Source organism: Danio rerio, chromosome 5 (genome assembly GCF_052040795.2).
Source record: "Danio rerio strain M-AB ecotype USA chromosome 5, GRCz13ab, whole genome shotgun sequence".
Taxonomy (NCBI): Eukaryota; Metazoa; Chordata; class Actinopteri; order Cypriniformes; family Danionidae; genus Danio; species Danio rerio.
Genome location: NC_141025.1, coordinates 45603389 through 45622102, shown reverse-complemented (window position 1 = coordinate 45622102; position 18714 = coordinate 45603389). Strand labels below are relative to the sequence as shown.

Genomic DNA, 18714 nt, shown 5'->3' with positions numbered 1-18714 from the left:
TTAATTTGCATATTACTGGCGTCATCACATTCCACCATTTCTGTTTAACAGCCTATGGTCAATAAAAAGGTATTTATATTTGCACTATGTTTTATGTAAGCATGAATGTTTGAATACCAAGCTGTTTGAATACAGTATATCAGTATAGGTGTGTTGTGAATTTGCAGTAATCTCCCAGACTTAATAACCTCCGACAAGCTCTGAAACTCTCACTTAAAATATCTGTGATTGTGAACAAGAAAAGAATAAACGGTCAAGATAAATTGTTAAAATAAAGGGAAAGCAGGTCGATTTGACTGTACAAGGGAAATACCTTCACACTTCCAGTGCTGAATCTTTTGCTGTCGGTACGCAGAGGGGTGATCTGCTGTCAGGTTGCAGGTGGGTGAGGCTTCTGTACGAGGACTGGACCACCTGTCAGTGCTCTGAGGCAGGGGAGGGTCCAGCGGCATCCCCTGCAGCATGTTGAGAAGAATAGGGACAGTAAAGTATGGACAAATGACAGTTTATAAAAATCTCCAGTAACAAAGAAAAAAGTTGCTAGATTTGTCGCTAGTCACTTTTTTTTAAATTTTGTCATTAGGAGGGTTTGAAAAGTCGCTAAATATATCGACAAAGTCGCTAAGTTGGCAACACTGCTCTCTATGCGGACGATTTCCCTGAGTTCTACATCTCAAATAACGAACTCTCAAAAGATATGTGAAGGCTTCATATTACCTACACATGCTTATAACCTGAATATATGTGAAAGAAACTTTTAGAAATAAATTTTATTGTAGAGAGCAGGCATGAGGTTCAGCTGTGTCCTCCTCATTTTCTGTCAGATTTAGGCTCAAACCGATACGGCTAACAGCAACTCTGACTGACAGTATTTACGCAGCAGAGGCATAGCATGAGCTATTACAGGCATGACACGTTTCCTGGTGATGTGGAGCCAATTCGCAAATCACAGCACATTATGTTAGCTGACCTATCAGAGCCTCTTGTTGGCGGGCCTTTCGGAGGAACTAGGAAATATGACAGTTATTTCCATGTTAGTTGATTAACTGTATATAATCAAGTGTGAATTTTTACAAATAAAGGATGAGCACATTTTGCTTTTAATCTTATAAACACAACCAAGCCCTAAAAAACACTCTGGACCACCCCTTTAAAGGGTTAGTTCATTCAAAAATTGTAATTCTGTAAATAATCAAACCCTGAGTTTCTTATACAGGTCTAAATGTATCATCAAGAGTCACGAGTATTTATTTTGTCTGTGTACATTTTAATTTGTTGCTCTCAATGTTCTGGTTGCTCTTAAAAGGTCAGTTCACACAAACATTCCAAACCCCTGAGACATTCTTTTATTTTCAGGACACAAATTAAGATAGCTTAGAATTAATCTGAGAGCACTCTCATCCTCCATAGACAACAATGGTCCAGACCTGTTTGAAAAAAAAACATCAAAACACTCAAAACAAGTGGATAAATCAGCATATTATGAATCTATGACAATACTTTTGTGCACACATAAAACTTAAATGGCAACTTTATTATTGTTATTTAAGTTTTATGTGTGCACAAAAGTATCCTCATAGCTTTTGTGCACACATAAACTCTGTAAGTATAGGATGCACATTCATTATGATGTGCTCTTAATTCATGATGTGCTTAGTTGTGTATTACATATTACACTGATTGGATGCTCTTGTGTTAAGTTTCAAACAGGGAGTCATACGTGGACATCCAGGTTAAGCATCAGTGCACAGTGCTGAAAAGTGCAAAGTGCTCCCTATACTGACACTGAGGAAAACAAACAGCCATAAAGCCATTACATTTGTTTGATGTGTACACAGAAGTATTATTGTATAGCTTTCTAATATTTGTATTAAGCACATGGTCTGATTTATTTGTGTTTTGGTAAATTCGAACGAGTTGGGACCGTTGCTCTAACTACTAACTGTGTCTGTCCAGTGTGTTTACCTCAGATTCTTGGCATTGAGCTGAAAGGGATGTGTCTTGGCTTTCCTTTTTTTCATGTGCATGTTTACACATACTCCATAGCTGAAGTTAAGTTACAGCCTTTGGGGCCAGGGACAGGGAAGAGGAAAGATGGTGTTTAAATACCCATTGTTGGCCCTCTCTGCCTGCTGGATCAAGTACTGAAGGCCTGCTGAAATGCCCGGCTGAAGAAAATGGAGATTTAAGAGGTCTTCTTAGGCCAGCGTGAATGAGCAAATATTGATGTTTTTCTTGTGCTTTGACCAGGAAGTACTAAAGTTGTGTGAGGAAGAGTGAGAAATCTTTAAAGGTACATGACCTCATTTACACACATCTTCTGCCTCATATGGTGGCCATATGGTTGGACAGAATATACGGTTCACTGAGTTTTACTGGCCAGCAGAAGAGCATGAACTGTCTGTTTAGATGAAACTGTCCAGTTCAGTGCATGATGCCATGTAGTTGTTTTAAGTTAGACTATTTAGGCGGAATAATTTACACAGATTATGTAGTGCTTATGGATATATAATGTGTAAACGCGATTGAATTTGTCACATTTGGATGTTTTACTTGCACTAGCATTAGGGAAGTAGGTTGGTAAAACACTAGGTGTAGTGTGAGGTCGGTCTATAGGGATGTTATTTTGAAACACTAACTAACTCCTACCAATGTTTACAATTTTTCCCCTGATGTTTCCGGTTTAATGGATTTCTGTACCTTGGACAAGCTCCAAAATCAAGCAACAGCTGGATGACAACTTTTACTTTAAAACCATTTCACACTGTGTGGTCTGTTAAAGTGATAAAACATGAGACACTGTGTTTCAGAGGCTGCGTCAGAAATTGCCTACTACTCAGTGGGTAGTGCATTTGAATTTACCACACTACTGATAGAAAAGTATGTTCTATGCCATTGGTCCTCAACCTTTTTATCACATTTTACCGGTCAGCCCTTGACAATTTTACCTCGAACCGGGGAGGGGGGTGCAGTGGTTTGTAGGTTGCTAGGCGGCCATGAATCGTTTAATCAGAGGATGACATGCTGACAAAACATTGCTGTCACACTGATACAAGTTTTGTCTTTGGAGAAAATTACAAAGCACTGCAGTGTTTGGGTGTTCTGTGTATATTCCATACAAAGTATGCTGATCGATCAGTTCTTGTCACGTGACTCACGGTGCGTTTGGGGGATTCATTCAACTGGATGCGTGCAAGCTGCGCACCTCCACTGGAAATAATGAACTTGCGCAAACTCTAGAAAAGTCATTTGTCATTTGCGATCTCCAGCAGTTGATCATTTTGCACAGACATTGTGCATTTACCGGATTTGTTGACAAATGGGTTGCGGATTCATTCCTTGGCACTTTGTGGTTCTTCACTGGGCCTTTACCCTTTCCAAAGATGTCTGTTTCTTACTCATTTTGCTGCTTGTGGGTTAAATTTGGGCGCTCAGGTAACCGAGATGTAACCGAAAGTATACAGTCCTTTTTCAAAATAAAAGATTCTCAAAATAAAAGATTTTTCAGAATAAAAGATTGTTCAGATAATAAATAAAAAGTAAATAATTCATGATTTCTTGTGCGGCCCGGTGGTTGAGGACCACTATTTTATACAGTATGAATGTGAGTAGTAGGAATAGAACTCAGACGTACTACATCCACCACTTAGTCATGATCACATGACCTACCCATGTCAGTTTCGTCGATTCACTCCCATTTATGAATTTTCTAACGTGGTCCATTATGGGATAGCATAGTGTCCATCGGATGCGCACTTCAGAATCCCACTGAAAGTAGTAGGTCATGCTGTTACAGTAAATACTGTTTTTCAAATTTTATGAATTCAGAAAGCCTACTCGGCTTGCATACTGTTTTTAGTGTACTATATTATCCTTATTCTTCAATGTGGAAGTACGCTCGTTTTTGCGATTGTTTTAGAGCTACGATTCAGTTGCCTATGGCAGAAATTGCTAGGAATAATAAACCACAGAAAACGGTCAAACTACTTGCTCTACAAACAAGCGTTTGCATGACTATACAGACAAAATAGAATAATATAATAAGCAAATATCAGTTTGCAACATCAAGCAGCAAAACAGCTGTCTTTAATGTCTAAAAATGAATGAAGTGAATAAGACCGGAAGTCTCGAGCCAAAAAGATTCAGATGGCTGCGCCCATTCATACACGGACAATAAGGTAAATAGTATGAAAGTGTGAGATTTCGGATGTAGCCAATGATTCTATCTGTTAATGGTGTGCACCTATGGTCTCATGGTTCAGTCTGGTAATGATTATCATTTTAGCGATTCGTTTAAATATTATATCGATATTACTGTGCATTATTATTCATTGACAATGCTTTCCAGCCACATTTTTAAATTTTATTTCAAAAGAATACAATTTTGGTGGTGCTGTGGGTAGCGCTGTCACCTCACAGTAAAAAGGTCACTGGTTCGAGCCTCGGCTCATCAATTGATATTTCTGTTTGGAGTGTGCATGTTCTCCCCGTGTTCATGTGGGTTTTCTCCAGGTGCTCCGGCTTCCCCCACAAGTCCAAAGACAGTCTGTGGTGGATGTGAATGAGTGTGTATGGGTGTTTCCCAGTGATGCGTTGCAGCTGGAAGGGCATCTGTTGCGTAAATCTAAAATAATTTTTATTTTATTTAAATAGATACTAGTGCAGGGCGATGTCGACCAATTTGGCATCGTACGAAATCCCCTTATTTTCACATCCCAATGTTGACAGGTATGTCTATTACTGAACCAATAACAAATTGTCCGCATCTGCATCGTGATTCATTAAATAAACAAAACATTTTGACAGCCCTATTATTTGTTATTATAATTCGGTATAATAACACGCAGTGTGCAATTTTATAACACTTTTTCATCTAAACAATTTAGAATTTGTATTCACTTTGAACATTTATCTTGTGTTTTAGTGTTCTAGAAATGCAAACCTTTAAAAAGAGTTGATCTTTTATAACAGTTAAGCTAAGATGTTTTGTAAGTTCCAATCTGATTTTCATTTTTATAGTGTATGTCAGTATCTCAACAGTGTCACTTGAACATTTGAACAACAGAATAAATGAATGTGATGATAATAATAATGTATAGAAAATGGCATTTTGAAGACATCTTTAAGCTTCCCATGAGCTTCTTTTGAAACTAAAATGTGCATTCACATAAAAGTGGCCATGAATGTCTGTGAGAACTAGCACTGTGCAGATATTCTCACAGTCTGGTATCTAAATTAGTATTTAGGTGTGCTCGCTAACAGTAACACTGTGGTAGATGTAAACACAGCATGTTTGCTCTCGTCTGTTGCTGTAGACTTAATAGGATCAGAGTGTAAGCTAGATAGATATCACGACTTTATTCCTGTCTAGAACATCCCAGTAGCTTGCCAGCATGACACATTATTCCTCTTTTTCCATCCTTCCTTTTTGCCAGGAAGGGAAGTCGCATGTCTATAAAGGACTCTCTGCATTTGTGGGTATTTTGTGCCAAGGTTGCTCAGTCTGTCTACCCTCAGTTTCCAGCAGCTGTCATTCAGGATTCAGCTGGTTCTCTTTGGTCTTATAATAGATTCTGCTCACTAGTTATAGATGACCAGCAGAGGTCTGGGGTTACAGGTGGGTCGCCAGCGTGAGGAGTGAACCTGATTATGGGTTTACAACTATATTTATGTCTGGAGAGGCACAAAGCACTCTGAAATTTCACTCAAAATGATCCCTGCTGACACATATCTATAGCATTTAAAATGGTGGATCGTAATTTCCAGGGGGCATCACGATGGCGCAGTGGATGCTTGGGTAGGTTTCCTACAGGTGATCTGGTTTCCCCCACAGTCCAAAGACATGAATTGAATAAACTAATTTGGCTGTAGTGAATGAGTGTGTATGCAAAAGTGTATGGGTGTTTTCCAGTGTTTGGGTTGCAGCTGGAAGGGCATCCACTGCGTAAAATATAAGCCTGATAAGTTAGTGGTTCATTCGCTATGGCAATCCCTTATGAAAAAAGGGACTAAGCCAAAAAACAAATAAATAAATGAATGGATGAATGATTGCTAGGTTAATAGTTGGTGATGTTGCTTGTCATACCTGCATACATAAGGTCCTGTAATTGTTGTTTTGGTTGTCAATTACTTGCTCATGGCAATCCGCTTATTAAGTTGATGTATGAAATACTGTTTCCGAGTCCAAGCCTACTTATGGCCATTTATAGCCACTGTTTAGTCATAACATTACAAGCTTTTTTAAATCATGGTGTTCATTACAGTCACTTAACTTGATTTTTTAAAAGTGTCACAACTTACTGTGATTGTATATTAGTAGGGATGCATAACATTTTCGGCTCTCAAACATTGTCGACTCAAAGTATATTTGTGCCGAAGCAAAAATATGACCCCCTAAAAAAAAGCTATGCTGCAGCTTTCACAACTGACATGGAAAATGGATGCGTCTAGGTATGAATAGCAATAAAAACTATTCATTTCAATGATTTGTGCTACACAGAGGTGGTTTGTTTGCTCCATAGACCAAAATGCTAGAGCATCAACTACCATGCACTGGTACCATAGTCAAAATAAAAATAAAATCTCAATATTTTCCTCTAAGTGTGCGTTGTTCCCAGGTGATCCGCATCTTAAAATTTCTTACATTTCAAAAACAAAATTTTAGGCCACAAAGTCTTAAATTCACTGAAATATGGTGTTGGAGGTCTTAATTTTGCTATGTACAGCTACCCGATCCGGAAAAGACCTATCCAATCACTAACTTTCCATCTCAATTAAAGTTTTAACAAAAGTTTATTCATTAACTCTATTTACCAATATGTTTTGCTTATTTTTCTTACAATAACATTTGTTTTTAGTGTTTTAACTGGGCCATTAGTAAAAAAAAATGATTAGCGTTTATGCTTGTGTAAGTTTAATTCATAATGGTCTTAAAAATATCCTAAAATGTCTTAAATTTGACATGATGAAACCTGTAGAAGCCCTGTGTTCATATTCCTTTATTCTTAACTATTTAAGAACTCCACATGCTAACCAGAAACAAAAGCTAAGTTAGTTGAAATTAAGTGCCAGCTCAAGTTTATGTAGTATACATGTGCCTGCTGCTTGCTATAGCGCTACTATGCTATCATACCAACACTGGTAAATTGACATCTCTTGTTTCGTTCAGTCAATTACATGTTACTGTCAATAAAATGTGGTTATTTTATTGTGTTGTATTTTTATATCAGTATCGCCTCATAGCAAGAAGATCGCTGGTTTGAGCCTCAGCTGGGTCAGTTATTTCTGTGTGAATTTTTCATGTTCTCCCCGTGTTCGTGTACGTTTCCTACTGGTGCTCAGATTTCCCCCATAAGTCCAAAGATATGTGCTCGGTGAATTGGGTAGGCTAAACATCTCTTTTGATATAAATGGCCCTGGGAGTAAGTAAGTAATTTAAGTTACTCTGTTACATTTAAAAAGTCTTTCAAGATGACTTTATGATATTCAGTTTATAATAGTTACTAACAATTTTCAGTTTTGTTTTTCAGCCCAGAATTTTCATTTCAGTGCATTTCTAAATGATAGTACTACTGTTTTTGTTTAGCCCCCTCCTAAAGAGAATTGGAACATGTTATCACAGCGCAATACATTTTAGAAATTTGAGTCATAGGACGCTATGTTCCATTAATCTCAATAGTATTATTTTATCATATATATATATATATATATATATATATATATATATATATATATATATATATATATATATATATATATATATATATATATATATATAAATATGCACTGAATTGCAATTAAGTGTAAACACTCAGATCACAAACAAAGATGAAAATAATATATGGAAATGGTTTCTTGCAGCAGCATGTTACCCTCAATTACAGATAAGCTTGTTCATTTATTTAATCCACTCCTTCTGCATCTGTACTCAGCTTCTTGAGTTCAACTTTAGCACTAGAGACAGAATATTATGGGATTATTATTTGTTTTATGAAATTATATGTTTGTATGATGTTTTCAAAAAGTTTTACAATAAAACAGTGGCTTTTGATCATATGATTATATGATCATCAATAACGTGACTTGTTTAGCACAAAAGTTTGTAAAATACAAAAGTGTAAAAGAAATGAAATCTCACCAATGAAATGTTCTGCCTTTATGCTTTGTCTGCTCGTTACTAGACGCGTACTCAGCACAAAAGGACAGCATCTTCAGATTGGCTTTAGTCTTGACTAGTGTGGTTGAATGTCTTTTGTCCTGAGAGCACTGTACAAATGTGGCGGCATTGACATATGTTCAGAGCCCGTATGCGATAGTGTATATATCTATGGCATTACGTCAGGAGTAACAAGTGGATAGACTGAACCCATAATACACATGCCCATGATATCAATGTTTTCATTAAATTGGACTTTTGCCATTTACACTGAAATTAAAACTGTTGCTGCGTCCCAATTTGCCTACGTATACTATGCCTAAAAGTATGAGCTCTTTTTGTGAAGAGTAGACAGGCAAGCTTTAGGACACACTACATCATTAACAGGCAGTTCCGTTACTTGGTTATGTGCCCTGTCAATCACCTTGTCACATTCTCCAGATTTATTTTGTAAATAATGTCTTGTCGTAATGAGGATGAATTAAGGCCGTGAGTCTTTTACCCAAATAAATCTTCTCGTGTGTTTGCTTAATTACACATTCAAGTTAATGACCACATGTGTCAAAACTTGACATTGTTTTTGCAGATATAAATTATTACGCATTCAAACCAAGGCTTACCATTTAACCATCAATCTCGTGCCTCTGCCATGTTTATAGGTTTTCTACACTTTGATTTTAATTTTAATGAATGTAAATCAGAGTGACATAGTGGCTCAGTGGTTAGCACTGTCTCCTAACAGCAAGAAGGTCACTGGTTTGAGTCCAGGCTGGGTCAGTTGGCATTTCTCTGTGGAGTCTCCCCGTGTTGCCGTGGGTTTCCTCCAGGTGCTCCGGTTTCCCCCACAGTCCAAAGACATGCGATACAGGTGAATTGATTAAACTAAAAGAGCCATAGTGAATGAGTGTGTCTGAATGTGTATGGATGTTTCCCAGTTCTGGGTTTCAGCTGGAAGGACATCCGTTGTGTAAAACATATGCTGGATAAGTTGGCAGTTCATTCCTCTGTGGTGAGCCCTGATGAATGAAGGCACTAAGCTGAAGGAAATTGAATGAATGAATGAATGAATGAATGAATGAATGAAATTTGCATCCAACGTGGCAATGTGTTGTGGGCAGTATTAACCATTGAAGTGGGCATATATTTGCCCTTGATGACTATCTGGGTAACTTTAATACTAAAGTAAAACTTGAAACAAGCAATTTTAGATCTTATTTTATTACTATTTAGAATGGATAGTTTTACATTTAATTACATTTAATTAAATACCCAACATACTGGTATTTTTAAATCCTGATTTCTATAAAATAATGTTTTGTGTGAACAAACAGGCAAAATGCAAAAAAAAAAAAAAAGGGTTTTGATTGGTCGTTAAAAATAGCAATAACATGTAAACGTACCTTTTGTTTTTTCTTAGTTGATATTGATCCCAGTTATTCAAAATAATTTCAGATAAATGCCAAGAAAAAAAACTAAATTTTGTTCAGTAATTGTTTTTAATACGTAATATTTGCAAATATCTTTTTTTATTTTTACAAAAATATGTAGATTGTGGGTAGCACAGCAAGGAGGTTGCTGGTTCAAGCCCCAGCTGGGTCAGTTGCCATTTCTCTGAGTTCTGGGTGCTCTGGTTTCACCCACAGTCCAAAGACATGCGCTACAGGTGAATTGGGTAAGCTAGATTGTCTGTAGTGTATGAGTGTGTATGTTTCCCAGTGATGGGTTGCAGCAGGAAGGGCATCCGCTGCGTAAAACATATGCTGGATAAGTTGCCAGTTCATACCACTGTGGAGGCCCTGGATTAATAAAGGGACTTAGCCGAAAAGAAAAATAATGAATGTACATTGTTAAACCATGCAGGGTTTCACTCAATTAATTAATGCTGTCCCAACACAAATCAAATAACTAACAAATTTAAGTGGAATGAACATAAAACATTTAAGTTGTCCCAAAAATATCTCAAGAATTGAGTTGTTTCAAATGGTTTAAACAAGCCGCTAACATATTTTTTTAATGAACACTGTACATTAAATCAGTGTTACACACTATTCCTTTTTGTTATTCCAACAAAGATTAATTAAGTCCACTTAATTAATTTTACAAATTTAAGTGGGTTCAACTTAAAACAATTGTCCCAAAAAGAACTTTAAGGGGACCTATTTTACCCCTTTTTTCGAGATTTATTCGTCTTTTGTGTTTCTAGGATGTGTCTGTAAAGTTTCAGCTCAAAATATCCATCAGATCATATATTTATAATATATTCTTATATATTTAATTATATTCTTTTGTATATTAAAAATTTGAGCTGAATATTTTTTTATAATAATAATCTTTAATAATTGTGCTGCACTCAAAAAATCTTTCTTTTTACTTGTTCAAACTACTTATTTAAAATTAGCTGAAACAACACAATTCTTGAGATTTCATTGGAACAACCTGGTTTTTTTTAAGTTCACCGCACATAAATTTGTTAAAAGTGTTAACTTAACTAAATTTGTGTTGGGACACCATGAATGAATTGTGTGCAGCCCTGCAATTTTTTACAGTGTGTCACTCTGCGGCTGTGGTGATGAATTACGTAGGCATGTTACTGTCTTTATTACAGACATGCACTGTTTTAAAATGTTTTAAACTTGTAAAACTCATTTTCGATGGGGCTGTGGTGCTCCTACGTCACGTTGCGGTGGGACTCAAAATGGGAAGGATTTGGATCCTAACGTCAGAAAATTAAAATAAAAAACTTTTTGTGTTTCTGTTACTCCAGTATGACTGTGGACGCACTATACCTACACACAGTTCTTCCAGACAGCTTACAAAAATGGATTTTTATCATGTTTTAACTCATTTTAAGTAGTAACAAAGTACAAAGGTGATTTTTTTAAGTGTAGTTTTAGTTCACAATAAAACTTTGTTGTTTTGTAATTCCGAAACATAATGTCAGCATTGTTTTGAATGTTCTACAGGAAGGATATTTTCAGGAACAAGAGTTGGAGAATGTGAATGTATTTATAGGTGGCTTAGGTAAATGGAAGCATGAAGGTAAAAACATTCCAAATATTTTCACGTAAGAGTGTTTTTTTTTTTATTGAAAACAAATGTGCAAAAATAGCTGGCCTGTGGTATGAAGAAGGTGGAGAATGAATAGATCCCAGATGGAAGGGAAGCGCTGGCTTCCTGTCTTTGGGTGCAGGGCAGGATAATTGCAGCACAGAGACAGCAGGAGATAGAAGCAAAGTACTGTGGTCCTGTAATAGATACACCAAGAAAGGACAGGTCGGAGAGTACAAAATGCCTCGGTGACCTATCACTTCAGATAAGTCTTGAGGAGAGCCGGTTATCTGTATTAACTCTAAACATGAATGTCACGTGTGCTGTTAAAGGCAGCGAGTGGAGCGTGTTTATGGCTCAACAATGCAGTCACCACTGCAAAATACTCCAAGGTCCAGGATGTTTATTCAGCTTCTGTTTAAGCACAGCCACTTTGATTTATAGCATTGGATGTGGGTTTATTTAGTCCACTGGAATGAGCCGGTTATCACCTTGCTCCAAACAATTGTACATCAACATCTGACCTGGAATCTGTCAACAGTTATTGTGCTGTCGTGCCATATTAATTGTCCCTATGCTGCAGACTGTGACTAAAATAAATGGGAAAGCCATTTGTTGGTGTGTTACTGTTTAACATACTGTATGTGGTCAAAATGTAACGTTGAATCATAATTAGGTTACTTGGGGAAATGCATTCTGGAAATATAATAAATGGAAAAAACATTTACATGTAAAAACAAAAAAAACAAAAAAATGGAGTGGTCTTCTATTGCAGGGGTTCCCAAACTTTTCAGCCTGCGAGCCCGAAAACAACAATTCCAGTGACTCGCGACCATCACTATCCTTGGAGGTGGTTATAATATATCAATTTTAAAGTCATTATTTACTTGTTTAGTTTAATATTAACTGACTTTTTATTTGCATGTTGTTTTTTAATTTAACTATTAAATACTATTTTATACTATTTTATTTATCTTCTGTGTATAGATAAAATATGGTAATTCTAATAGTTTAACATATTTAAGATTTTTGGAAATCACCAAGCGACTCGCCAAGGTTCACTTTGGGAACCACTGTTCTATTAAATACAACTGTGAAACTTTACAAATAGGTCTCATTTGATAGTTCTCATTGAGGTAGTTCACCCAGAAATGAACATTTATACTACACTATTATGCTATTTATTCTCACTTAGATGGTTTCAAACCTTTATGAGTTTCTTCATTCTGTTTAACACAAAAATATATATTTTAATGAAAGATGAAAATCTGTAACCATTGACTTCCATAGAATAAAAAAATACTTTAGATGTCAGTGGCTAGGTTTCTTTAGAATATTTAACAACAAAAGAAAGAAAGTCATACAGGTTTGGAACAAGTGAAAGTTGACTAAATGAAGCAATATTGCTATGAGCAATATATGTTAAACCATTCATTAACCTTTTTTAATGTTTAGAAAAAGTTTTTAGTTAAGTTTAGTTTTAGTTAATAAAGTCACAAAGCAAAAACAATTATTATTGCTTATTATTCCTCAATCTTCTATTTACTTTACCTTCTAATACTTTTTCTGAAAGGTCCTGTGAAGAGCTTTGAAATGTGCATTTTTATTCGATGTTTGACGTAATCACACATAGTTTAGGGACATACTGTAGCTCCTCCCCTTTTTAGAATACAGCCAAAAGCGTTTTTTTTTCCATCACCACTTTGCTAGTAAGAGCGGTTGAGCTCAGGTCCATCAAATGAAAAGCAAATGAGAACCGTCTTGAAGAGGGTGTGGCATATCAGATACTAGAAAAGATATGATTGGTCAAAAGATTTGGGAAACTCAAGTATGAGTTGATTTGAATAAATGGTTGGCCCATTTAGAAGGAAGTGACAAACTACAAGCTTTACATGTTTATATCAGTTTTAAATCTTTTAAAAAGTATAGGGGGAAGGTGTAACGTTCTAAACATATGTAAGAGATATATTAAATATTTTTAAAAGCTTATTTTTACTGTGCAAATATAATAACTACCTGGTCAGTCAAAAAGTTCAGTTGAACACATGCAGATGCTGAATTTACCTTGTAAATGAGCTTTAAAAGTGATGCTAAAGTTATCTACTTGAATTAAACACTTCTGAAATTCAAGTTCTAATGAAATATGCTTCATTTAGGTTTTTTGTTATTGTTATTAAAATATCAGGTAAGTCTTATGCTATATAAGAAGTTAGAGATACACCTGTGTCTGAGATATATGTAGGTACAGGTCTCAACATACCTGAAAATGTAATAACAAATATGCATGTACTATATGCACTGTGGTGCAGTGGGTTGCACAATCGCCTCACAGCGAGGAGGTCACTGGTTCGAGCCCCGGCTGGGTCAGTTGGCATTTCTGTGTGGATTTTGCATGTTCTCCCTGTGTTGGCGTGGGTTTCCTCCGGGTGATCTGGTTTCCCCCCACAGGCCAAAGACATGAATTCAATTAACTAAATTGGCCGTAGTGTGTGTGTTTGAATGCATGAGTGTATGGTTGTTTCCCAGTGTTGGGTTGTGGCTGGAAGGGCATCTGCTGAGTAAAACATATGCTGGATAAGTTGGTGGTTCATTCCACTGTGGTGCCCCTGATTAATAAAGCGACTAATGCCTAGTTCACACTAGAGGATTTTAAGCCTGATTTGAGCCCGATTTGGAAGTTAACGAGCTCGCCGACAGATCGGGCTGTGATCGGGAAGAAATCTGCGGGTGCTCGGCGCTCGCCGCTCTTTATGTGTGAACTACTGAGAAACGCATCAACGAGGCTCGCTGACTCGTCGCCGACACCTCGCAGATGGAAATCCAACATTCAGCATGCTAAATATTCCAGAGCAGTCGGCCGACTCAACCCCACGTGTGGTCAGATGTAGTGACGAGCTACAGCCAATGAGAGAGCATATCAGCATGAGCTGAATGGCTATGTGTTCAGGAGCTCAGCAGAAACATCTGTGATTGGTCAGAATGGGCATCAGTGCACTCGCTTCATTCTGCGTTGGCACAGACATGAGAGTAGGATATATTAACAGTGGAACTAGAAATCTGTAACTATTGGAATTACCATACTGCTCATTCTGACCGTTCTCATATGAAACGCCATATTGTCACAACATATTTACATTCAAAGCTATTATTGAGATATTAAAATTAAGCTTTGAATGTCTGGCATCATATTTAATGACACCATTACCCTAAAAATATAATATTTTTTTGGTAATGCAGCCTATAAATATGTAGTTAAGATACTAAAACACTTAAAGGCTTGGCTTTCATTTTCACTTTCAAACAGGAGCTTTTTAACAGCACAGAATATGCAGTTTTGAAAGATATCTGAAGTAAATTGATGTTTTTGTCATCAGAAAGTTTTGTTTATGTTAGCAGGAAGTTGCTAGGCAAGGAAATGCACACATATTTAAAGTCTCAGTGAAAAGTATCAGACATGCATGCAGTCATTTTGACTAATATGGTAATTTAAGGCAGAAATGCTCAGTTCTTTACTGTTTTGTAATAAAAAAAAAATAACAAAGTCAGAAAGAAATACACTGATAGTTAGAAAACGGCAGGGTATTATAAATATGTTAGTTTTATTTCAAAGAGTTATAAAATTACAAAAATTAAAAACTCTCTGTGTATCTATCCACTCGAACCTTGCAGATGAGTGATTAATTCGCTCATAAATCAGCTGATTTGACGATGTTTTTAAATGCTTTCTCCAAAGCTTGAAAAGCTGTCAGTGATGTAATCAGCACACAAGCAGCAAATAGTGTTCAGCTATTTTCTGACGACTCCTCCCTCAAATTTTCATTGGCTGTGGTTTGGTAGCTTGAATGAGCTGATGGGGAATGAGTTGTTGTCAGATCATGTAGTGTGTGACCCCCCTCTTGTGGATCGTTCACGGAGTGTTGCGTAGTGTGAACACCACAGAGATTAAAAGACACAAAGTCAAGACATGTAGTGTGAACAGCACAGCGATCTGCTGATGTTTAAAATCCTGTAGTGTGAACTAGGCTGAAAAGAAAATGAATGAATTCTATGAATTTACAAACACATTTGCTGCAGAGACGGTCTTCGATTTGCATTCGTCAACTTCTGCTAAATCTATTTCCTGTTTTGCTTTCTCTTTCCGTCTGTTTCCTGTCCAGCGCAGGCACAGCTGATGATGGTTCACTGCTGAGTCCAGCTGCACAGAGGAGAGAGTGAGAGAGTGCTGATCCTGAACTGATTCCGTCTTCACACCCGCTGCATGCGCACAAGGCTGGCCTCCAAACATGTCTGCAGAAGTGGAAACCAGCACACCTCCGGTCGAGCAGCCACCTTTTAAGACGCCCTCCAAAAAAGAAAAGAAGAAGGGTATGTGACCCTTCATCTTACTTTGTTAGTTTACAACTCTGAGGAATTGAAATGACTGGAATTCTCTCGGACCATTTTCTGTTTTCAAGCAAAGCTAAGCCAGTCATTGTCTGAAAGGCTGCAATCATTTTTGTTCCTTTACTTAATTAGTGGTTTCTACATCATCATCAGGAGAGGATATGTAATGCATTGTTGTGAGAAAGTACAAAAACTGAGTAGATGCCTTTGCTGACCTACTTGTGTCTGATAGCACATCATTAGTGGTGAAGTGAGTGTCCCGCTGAGATTTACTGTGTTTAATGTGAATGTGAGCTACTCCCAGCCTGCGTCCACGTCCCCAGAGCACCCAAAAACCAAGCTTGATCCACAACAAACATGTAATGAACCTACTCTTAGGTAAAACTAAGCCCTCGTAAGAGTTTTGAAGCTTGAAAATGCATCTATTGTACTTTCCAGTGGAACGAATGAAAAGGCAGCTTGTTTCCAGATTTGATCGCAGAATTGACATGTTTTGAGCTGGTTAAGGAAACCGTTTCGAGATTACATCCATGATTTATGGTCCCTTCTGGAATCTGAATGGTTTGCCGTTTCGTTGTCTGACGGCAACGCTGGAATGTGACAGAAATGATTTAATAGTTATGTCTCAACCTAAATTCATCCGTTTATCAGGATGCGTGTGCTTTCTTTGGAAGGTTTCTGGCATTAATCTTTACTGTGGAATGTTAAGCATGAGTAGGCTTTTTATTAGTTTTATAAGAAAAATTGCTTTTAGCCTGCTGGCTTTTTAACTGTTTTAATATACAGTATGTCCTGCACTTCTATGGGGAATTTACTAATGTGCCGGTTTAACTATATTTTTGAATGTGTGACATTTTCCTTTCAGCCTCTACTTTTGTTTAGTCTAGAGATCACAAGTAAACTCTTTGGCCTTGTTTGCTCTTTAATTGCAGTCACTGTTCTAATTGCATTCTGTTGACTAAGTAACTTTGCATCTTAGTGTCAATTACCTAACATTAGAGCGTTAATTGAATATAATTAGACTGTAGGATATGGCTGCTGGAATAAAGTATTTTAAAGTTGCTTTAGTCAGTAGTCACTATGGTCAGAATAGTCTGTTGAGGGACCATTACAATAGTGTTAGCAGACATTAAGCAGTCAGTCTAATACTCTAATGGATGATAGTAATTGGCGCAAAAATAAAGGTTGCAAAAAAACTTTAGTTTTCACAGAGACTCCAATAAAAAAATTTAAATAAAGAACAGGGTTGGAGGTTTGGGGGTGGATGGGTGTTGGTGTTAGTAGCCTAAAGGCTGGTTTATTCTGTACTTCTGCGTTGAGTGATTGCCGTGACCCACTATACCTGCCTTGTGCGTTGCCATGCATTTATTCTTCTGCATGCTGCTTGTGTTGCTCTGCAATAACACTTCCGAAATGCTAGCTGGCAGTGGGGGTTTTATGTTCCTGTGTTAAGTTTCTTCTATGGTGTTTTGTTTTTTCTGAACGCTACCTTAATGCACAAGTAGCTAAAAACAGCTCATTCAGTGGCGGGAACCGGTGGACGTAAAACAACTTTAATCATAAGGTAAACACAAAAAAAAAGTTTCCACCTGCAGCTCCTTCACAAGTTCTCCACACTTGTAAACACTTGCTCCAATGGGTTCACACGGCTTTCGGTCCCGCCCGCACTCCACGCACTACCAAGCCTACCAATCACAGAGCTTGCTCTACGTGTCGTTGCAAGGGGTAGTTACATTTTTTAGGAGGTGCGCGTCGGCATCAGCCATGGCGAGGGCTTTGCGACCACGTGAAGGCTGTGCCAGAGCATACAGGTGCGCTTGATCCAGAAGTAAAAATAATTGTACTATGGTACCCTGGACTGGGTTTTGTGCAGAGGTGGTGATGGGATACTATACGAAAGTTGACAACTGAGAGACTGTTATTGGAGACTTTTACAGAAAGATGACCTGGAGGACCTGGGGGGTAGGGTGAAATTATGGGAGTTTTCCGGGAGAAATAACAAAACGGGAGGGTGGCGGGAGATGGGTGCGAAATACAGAAACAATAGGAGTGTTGGCAGACATGCCCTAGAGCATAGGTCTCAAACTTGATTCCTGGAGGGTTTGGAAAGCAAAGTTTTGCCCCAACCCTAATCAAATACAGCTGATCCAACTAACAAAGGTGAGCTAGACTACTAAGGCCCCGTTTACACTAATGCGTTTTCATTTTAAAACGCAAAAGTTTTGCTACGGTTACGCCATCCGTCCACACTACGCCGGAGTTTTCGAGCCCCGAAAACGGAGCGTTTCGGAAACGCTGAAGAGGCTGTTTTCATCCTAAAATGCTGCTGCTCCATCTCAGTGTGGATGGGGGAAAACGGAGACATCTGAAAACGGAGGAGGGGCTGCAGACATTCGCCTCTCTGATTGGGGCTTTTCCTCAATATCAAGTAGCCCACACACAGTTCAGTTCTGCATCCTCTCCTTGTATGTTCAGACTTCGCAAGTTTGATCAAGGCTGCAGTCTCCCCCACCTCAGTTTGATATGGAAAACAGACTACCGAGGACCGGGTAAATCTTCAAAGGGAACAGTACACTTTATAACTTCATTCACATCACCCTGGCGACGTTGTTTCACTTTCTCAACAATAAAATAAAAGCATGATGGAACTGCCTATTTTCATTTTGATATTAGCAACTTAACAGACAGCAGAAATGTTGAGGCGTTGAGCTGCATTTATGAGTGTCATCTTCGTTGTGTGGATATTTATAACAAAACGAAGCCTACAACAACTGCCTCCTTTCAATTTCAGTGAAAATGCGAAACATACCCTCTTTGGTGAATATCAGTTTTAATAATCGATAATGGCCATTATAAAAGTATAACATAAAATAAGTCTATACATTATAGTAAATAAAGGCAAGCGATCAGTCAATATACAGAATGTACGTGGTTACATTAATTATTAACCTATCTTTGCGCTCGGCCAAAACACGTTACCTGAGAACAAGTAATAGATTCCAATGACCAAAGTCGGGGAATATGTCGTTAGATATAGACACCATGATGAATGAAATACAACGTTTAATGAATATAGTGAGATTAGATCCAGCGGGAGATGTGCAGTCCGATGAGCAGAGCTCTCATCT

At 37.6% G+C, this 18714-nt stretch overlaps 1 protein-coding gene across 4 annotated transcripts in view; it reads left to right on the top strand.

Annotated features, from left to right (window-relative positions):
* Positions 1–18714, top strand: part of si:ch211-204c21.1 — a 65403-nt gene that overhangs the window by 9914 nt on the left and 36775 nt on the right. For 3 of the 4 annotated variants that reach the window (XR_015491563.1, XM_087253957.1, XM_087253960.1), the window contains exon 2: positions 15361–15568. Coding sequence is in view for 3 of the 4 variants with exons in the window: in XM_087253957.1 (XP_087110083.1) it covers positions 15487–15568 (82 nt within the window). In the remaining variant the exon portion in view is untranslated. The remainder of the gene's footprint in view (positions 1–15360; positions 15569–18714) is intronic. The other variant, XM_087253958.1, reaches the window with a different exon arrangement.